The sequence below is a fragment of the Sorex fumeus genome, unplaced genomic scaffold (genome assembly GCF_029834395.1).
Source record: "Sorex fumeus unplaced genomic scaffold, SorFum_2.1 ptg000098l, whole genome shotgun sequence".
In the NCBI taxonomy this organism is placed as follows: domain Eukaryota; kingdom Metazoa; phylum Chordata; class Mammalia; order Eulipotyphla; family Soricidae; genus Sorex; species Sorex fumeus.
Window position 1 is genome coordinate 43,318,154 of NW_026606155.1, and position 7,963 is coordinate 43,326,116.

Consider the following 7,963-nt stretch of genomic DNA (forward strand, 5'->3'; position numbering starts at 1 on the left):
GTCTCACAACAAATTGTGAGATTTGTTGTTACTGTTTTTGGCATATCGAATACATCACAGATAGCTTGCCAGGCTTTGACATGTGGGCGAGATACTCTCGGTAGCTTGCTGGGCTCTCCAAGAAGGGCAGAGGAGCATGAATAAGTACCCATTATAAATATATACCACTTTTAATTTATTCATTCATAAGCTTATGGGATCACTTTTGGCTGTTATTAATATACAATGTTTTCTGAACATTCATAGACATATTTTTTGTGTATCTGTCTTTTGCTGGTGTCACACTGTCTTATAGACTGCAGCTTTGTACTGGTTTTAAAAAGGAAAATATGATCCTGTCCAATTTTTTTCTTCATTTGTTTCTTTTCTTGGCTTTTTTTTGTCTCCCTGAGTATGTCTTAGAAAATTCCTATGCATTCTTCACTCATTTTTTCCCATTTATTTTATTTTCAAATGATTTCTCGTGCCCTGTCTGAGTTTGTTAATTTTTTCAAAAATTACTTTGGTTCTTCTGCATATGTTTGATATTTGTTTCATCTTGTCTTGGGGCTATACCTGGCAATGCTTACTCCTGTCTCTGTAGTCAGGCATTACTCCTGGCAGGGTTTGGGGGACCACATGAGGTGCCAGGGATTGAACCTGGGTTAGCCGCGTGCAGCACCCTACCTGCTGTATTATTGTTCCAGCCCATGGGTTTTATTTTTTATTAAGGTAAGGGGTACTTATGATGGTGCTTGAGCAGCCATGTGGTGCAGGGGATCAGCCCCAAACCTCACACATGCAAGGTGGTGTGCCTAACCACTGTGCAGCAGCCTTGATCCCAGGGATCTTTAAAAATCTCAATTTCTGAACTAATTTATTAGTTTTAATATTTTATGAGAAATATGAAGGATTAGTAGATTAAGTTGACTCTTTTTTTTGTTAAATAGGGAAGGATGGCTCTCTGTGGTTACCACGGTTCATGCAGCTACTCCTGGGAAGGCCTAAATCTATAAGGTGGAGACAGAGGTGTCTGCATCATCTTGCTCCCACCAATCTTTTTTTTTTTTTTATCACAAATTGACTTTATTGATTTATTTTTTAATAATTCTATTTGCCATTTTTTAAATTTATTTCGAATACCCATCCCTCCACCAGTGCCCATTTCTCACCACCACGGATCCCAGTATCCCTCCCACCCCCCATTCCCCCTTCCCACCCTGCCTCTGTGGCAGGGCATTCCCCTCTGTTCTCTCTCTCCTTTTGGGTGTTGTGGTTTGCAAAAGAGTTAAGTCTGATTTTCAGAGAGAAACGTTGGATGATTTACTTTCCATTGATCACTTTGTATATAAGGAGATGTCATTTTCCATTGATCACTTTGTATATAAGGTTTGGAAAGAATGTCCTGGTGCCCGCTTGCATGCTCATGGTCATTATTGGGGTTCCATCTGGAGAAGGCGGGATGGAGCACCTATCCCATCTGGGACCTCCCTGTGATATCGGTTCTGTTTGGGACCTGGAGCATTCTCCGAGAGCTGTGGTCCCCCCAGCCGGTTTTCTTCTTTGTTGCGCTGTAAGATGGCACTGGGCTCCCACCAATCTTAATTTCTGTGAAATTGGCCTCTGACCATTCTTAGTTGAGAAGTACAATTGACTTTCGTCAAGTTTTCTAACTTTTCTAGGCTTTCATGTTCTTATCTGTGAAATTTGGATTAATGTTTGTATTTACCTCTTGGGCTGGAGCGATAGCACAGCAGGTAGGGTGTTTGCCTTGTGTGTGGCTGACCCGGGTTCAGTTCCTCCATCCCTCTCAGAGAGCCCGGCAGGCTACTGAGAGTATCCCACCCACACAGCAGAGCCTGGCAAGCTCCCCATGGAGTATTCGATATGCCAAAAAACAGTAACAACAAGTCTCACAATGGAGACATTAGTGGTGCCTGCTCGAGCAAATCAGTGAACAATGGGAGGACAGTGCTACAGTGCTGCAGTGCTATTTACTTCTTGGGATTGTAAAGATTAAATGAATAATGCCTGGTATAAAGTGTTGGTAAGTGTAGGGGCTGGAGTGATAGTACAGTGGTTTGGACCTTTGCCTTACATGCAGCTGACCTGGCTTCAATCACTGGCATCCCATATGGACCCCCAAAGCACCACCAAAAGTGAGCACGGAGCTGGGAGTAACCCCTGAGCACTGCGAAGTGTAGTCTCTAAATCAATCAATCAATAAAGTCTTTATAAGTTACTATTATTATCATCTCTAATATTGATATCAGTGCTAATAACTAAGGTGGTAATGCCTTTACTAACCAAACATGATTAGAGTATTTTTTCATTTGCATTAAAAACAGTAATTCCTATGCCATTTTCTCTTAGAAAATAGAAGCATTGCTATTTACTACAAACAAGATATAGGCATTGCAAGACTGCAAAGCTGCAGTCTTCAAGACAATTTGGTACCCAGCATAGACACACACAAAAACATGTCCATGAATATTCAGAAACATTATCAATTAATAATAGACAACTAGTAGTAAATAGCGGCATTCGACTATCTAGCTTCAGGTTTTCTGCAATCATCTCAGCCACTAGGCTGCAGTGTTTTCCTTAAAAAATAGAATTCTATACTTTAAATTGGATTTATCTTTTAAAAAAATTTTTTTAGTTGAATCACAATGACATGCACAGTTACAAGGTTGTTCATGACTGAGTTTTGGTTATATAATGTTCTAACACCCATCCCTTCACCAGTGTATATTTCCCACTACCAATATTCCCAGTTTCCCTCCTGCCCCCCTTCTCCACCATCTTGCCTGTCTCAGTGGCAAGCACATTTCTTCTCTTTCTCTCTCTCTCTCTCTCTCTCTCTCTCTCTCTCTCTCTCTCTCTTTCTCTCTCTCTCCCTCTTTCTCTCTCTCTTGCTCTCTCCCTCTCCCCCTCCCACTCTTGCTCTCTCTCTCTCTCTCTCTCTCTCTCTCTCTCTCTCCTTTTTGGCATTATGGTTTACGGTACAGATACTGAAAGGTTATCATGTATATTCCTTTACCTATTTTCAACACTCAGTTCTTAGAGTGATCACATCTAACAATTATTATCATACTGGTAACTTCTCATCCTAACTGCCCTTTGCCCCTTATACACTATGACAAGCTTCCAACCATTGACCCAATCTCCTGACCCATTTTACTTGGCCTTTAATATTAGTCTCATACTATTTTTTTATATCCTAGAAATGAGTGCAGTCATTCTACTTCTGTCCCTCTCCTTCTGACTCATTTCACTCAACATGATGCTCTCCAGGTTCATCCATTTTTAAGCAAATTTCATGACTTTATTTTTCCTAACAGGTGCATAGTATTTCATTTTGTGGATCTACCATAGTTTCTTTATCCAGTAGTGTGTTCTCAGGCACTCAGGTTGTTTCCAGATTCTGGCTATTGTGAATAGTGCTGCAGTGAACATAGAAGTGCAAGTGGTGCTTCTGCTGTGTGTTTTTGGGCCCCAGGGTATATTCCCCAGAAGTGGTATTGCTGAATCAAATGGGGGCTCAACTTCTATGAATGCCCATATTGTTGATGAATGCCCATATTGTTTTCCAAAAAGGCTGGACCAGTCAGCATTCCCCACAGCAATGAATGAGAGTCCTTTTTCCCTGTATCTGCACCAGTACTGGTTGTTCTTGTTCTTTTGGTTGTATGGCAGTCTCTAAGGTGTGAGATAATATCTCATTGTTGTTTTGATTTGCATCTCCCTGTTGATTAGTGATGTAGAGTATTTTTTTTGTGTGCCTTTTGGCCATTTAAATTTATTCATTGAGGAAATTTCTGTTCATTTCTTCTCCCAGTCTTTTGATGGTATTGGATGTTTTTTCTTTTCTTGTTAAGTTCCACCAATGCCTTATATATCTTTCATATTAACTCATTATCAGATGGGTAAATAATTTTTCTCATTCCGTGGGCTTTGTTTCTTTAAAACAATTTTTTAAATTATTTTTCACTGTCACTGTCACTGTTCTCCCATTGTTCATCGATTTGCTCCAGCGGGCCCAGTAATGTCTCCATTGTGAGACTTATTGTTACTGTGTTTGGCATATTGAATACATCATGGGGAGCTTGCCAGGCTTTGCCGTGTGGGTGAGATACTCTCAGTAGCTTGCTGGGCTCTCCAAGAGGGGCAGAGGAGTTGAATCCGGGTTGGTTGGGTCGGCAACGCACAAGGAAAACGCCCTACCAATGTGCTATTGCTCCAGCCCATTTTTTTCATTTCAAGCATATAATGTTCAGGTATCCGTCCCTCCACCAGTGCTCATTCTCCACCACCAATGTTCCGAGTATCTCTTCTGCCACCCCCACCCCTTCCCACCCCCTGCCTCTGTGGCAGACACATTCTCTCTCTCTCTCTCTCTCTCTCTCTCTCTGTCTCTCTCGGGTATTATGGTTTGCAATAAAGGTACTAAGGGAACATATGTTTAGTACATAGCCTACTTTCAGCATCTCTAATCCCGAGTGAGCCCTCCAACTATCATTTACTTAATGGTCCCTTCTCTGTCCCAGCTGCCTTTCCCCCCCAGCATATGACCAAGCAAGTGGAAGCAAAGATAAGCAAATGGGACTACATTAAACTCAAAAGCTTCTGCACCTTAAGAAAAATAGGGATCAAAATACAAAAACACACTCCACAATTTGGAAGCTGGTCTCACGTGTCTTTGTATCTTGATCCTTGTTTCTCTCTTTTTTATTTATTTATCTATTTATTTATTTATTTTTATTAGTGAAACACCATGAGGTACAGTTGTAGATTTACAAATTTTTGTGCTTGGGTTTCAATTATACAATGATCAAGTACCCATCCCTCCACCAGTGCCCATTTTCCACCATCATGGATCCCAGTATCCCTCCCACACCCATCCCCCCCATCCCACCCTGCCTCTGTGGCAGGGCATTCCCTTTTGTTCTCTCTCTCCTTTTGGGTGTTGTGGTCTGCAAGAGAGTCATTGAGTAATCCCTGTTTCTCTTAAGGTGCAGAAGCTTTTTAATATAGTCCCATTTATTTATCTTTGCTTCCACTTGCTTGGTCAGTGGTATTTCATCTTTGCAGATACCTTTAGCTTCAATATCATGGAGGATTTTGCCTAAATTTCCCTTCATATACCTTATAAATTCAGGTCAGATGTTGAGGTCTTTGATCCATTTAGATCTGACTTTTGGGAATGGCATTAGAGAGAAGTCTGAGTTCATTTTTCTATATATAGCTGCTCAGGTTTCCCAGAACCACTTGTTGAAGAGATTTTCCTTCCTCCACTTCACATTTCTTGCTCCTTTATCAAAGATTACCTCCTCATTGAGGGTCTGTGTAAATTGGACTTATCTTTTTTTTTTTTTTTGCTTTTTGGTCACACCCAGCAATGCACAATGCACAGGGGTTACTCCTGGCTTTGCACTCAGGAATTACTCCTGGTGATGCTCGGGGGACCATATGGGATGCTGGGAATCGAACTCAGGTTGGCTGCGTGCAAGGCAAATGTCCTGCCTGCTGTACTGCATCTCCAGTCCCCAAATTGGCTTATCCTTTCTTAAAGATACCATAATATCTTTTATAGGCCAACTTTATGAATATATAACAAATTGCAATATCCTTTCTTTTTGCCCTGTTTATTATAGACAGGTCACTTTTCAGTATTCTTCCCTGGTAACACTATACTTCAAAACAACAAACAAGGACAGCTTCAATTTGTATAAGAATAATGATTTTTTGTTGGACTTTATTTTTAAAAAATATTTACTTTGAACTTCTCATTTAATTTATTTCTAATAGTGGATTTTTAAACTGTCAACTAAATTCTAAAATTTTTTTCCAATAATCTGTCTATTCAATGGAAAAATGTTATCTCACTTATCTTAAATATACATTATCAGTTTATTCAGTTTTTCTCTTCTAATGACTAATGTTCTAAAGTAATGTTTAAACTTGCCTTTAGAAACCTAACAAATTATTACTATCTGTTGATTCCATAGAATTTTTACTTTTCCTTGTCTATAATTATGCTAATGAACCTTTCATAATGTGTAACATATTAATTAACAGCATTTTTAAAATTGGAAGATGCTTTAAAGGTAAATTTTTTTCTTTTTTTTTTTTTTTTGGTTTTTCTTTTTGCCAGAGATGAGTGGGTATATAAATGTTCAGGGCTTACCCCTGGCCCTATGTTCAGGGATCAGTCCTGGCAATGATCTGAGGACCACATGTGGTGTGGGGATGTGTACTTGCAAGGCGAGCACTTTAACCTCTGTACTATCTCTCCACACCATTCACACCATTCCGTCTGCTTATTCTTGCATGAATATAAAAATGATAGTGGCCCTTGGGCCCTGAGCTTTTCTTGGGAGGCCCCCTCAATAAAACTGATAATATGAAGAATAGATTCTGATTATTTTTTCCTGGAATGATTCAGTGAAATGCTATTGCAGTTCTCTGGTGTAAAGATGGGGATGGGAAGCCTGGGATTCTTCTCAAATAGTAGAAGATATACTTTTTATTTATTTGCTTATTTTGGTTTTGCAGCCCCACCAAGGGTATTCAGGGATCACTCCTAGCTTTGTATTTAGGGATCACTCCTTGATGGACGTTAAGGTACTGAAGACTGAACACATTTAAGACAAATTTTCTTAACTTCCTTGCATTACCTCTGGCCCCACATGTTACTGTTCATGTTCAATATTAATTTTTAAATTCCCTAGACTTAAATTACTTTAAAATTATAGGCCTTTAAAATTTTTTAAATTTAGTTTATTTTTTAAAATTGAATCACCACGAGATACACAGTTATAAGGCTGTTTATGATTGAGTTTCAGTCATACAGTATTCTAACACCTATCCTTCCCTGTGTCCCTTCTGTGATGCTCCCCCCCCCCCCCCCGCCCAGCCTGCAGGCACTTCTCTCTGTCTCTGTCTCTGTCTCTGTCTCTGTCTCTGTCTCTGTCTCTCTCTCTCTCTCTCTCTCTCTCTCTCTCTGTCTCTCTCTCTCTCTGTTTCTCACCTCTCCTTTTGGGCATTGTGGTTTTCTATACAGATACTGAGGGGTTATCTTGTTTGGTCCTTTACCTACTTTCAGCACGCAGTTCTTATCCAGAGTCATCATTTCCAACGATCTTTGTCATAGTGGTCTCCTTTCTATCCCAACTGTCTTCTGCCCCAGCATTTGAAGCTGACCAGTTAAAGAAACTATAGTACATTGATGCAAGGCCTTTGTTTTTCTATTCACACTTATAATGCCCATAAATATAATCTAAAATGAAGCTGGTTAGTAGTTTTTTTCATGACAATTAAAAATGTAATTCTTCCTACATAAGTAGTAGATAAAGCCTTCAGACCTACAAATACATTTTTCAAAATCAAACATTTTCTAGTTTTTTCATGTGATAAGTGTATATATCTTTATCTTGGTTGTTTCTTCCTTCCAGCTATTTTACCTGCTCAGGAATGGAAACCTCCACTTCCCGCTTATGATTTTCTAAGTATGATGGATGCTGCAGCATCATTTCAGCAGCCAGCCAGGAAAGTTTCTGAGCCTATTAAAGAATCAAGTGTGCTGGAGAACAAAGAACAACATGAAGATAGATCAGCAATCAGAAAAGAACCAATTGAAACGCTGAGAATAAAGCATTGGAACAGAAGCAGTTGGTTTAAAGAAGGAAAATCATTAAGGCATGACAATAAAGAATTATGATCCTCAAAGCTCATTTCACAGACTATTAGAAAGACTAATACCCTATTTCGTTAAAAGTAAGGCAGAATTATTTCAAGCTCCTAGACCTGTGCTATCCAACAAAAAATTTAGAATTTTTTGTTAACCTGATTAAAAAGTAAAGCTGAACTGAGCCAGGGATTTGTCTCAAAAGCGGATGACCCTGAGATCAGTCCTCGGCACCTCTGCTGTAGTTCTGAGCACCAAAGCATCAGGCCTGAATCTCTGTGCCAGGAGTGTGGC

The 7,963-nt window shown here is 39.7% G+C and overlaps 1 protein-coding gene across 1 annotated transcript in view; it reads left to right on the plus strand.

Moving 5' to 3' along the window:
- The window catches only part of TXNDC16 (thioredoxin domain containing 16), a 127,530-nt gene extending 119,774 nt beyond the window's left edge, over positions 1–7,756 (plus strand). The window contains 1 exon segment of the mRNA XM_056133899.1: positions 7,437–7,756. Within this exon segment, the coding sequence (XP_055989874.1) occupies positions 7,437–7,756 (320 nt within the window).
- The last annotated feature ends 207 nt before the right edge of the window (positions 7,757–7,963 follow it).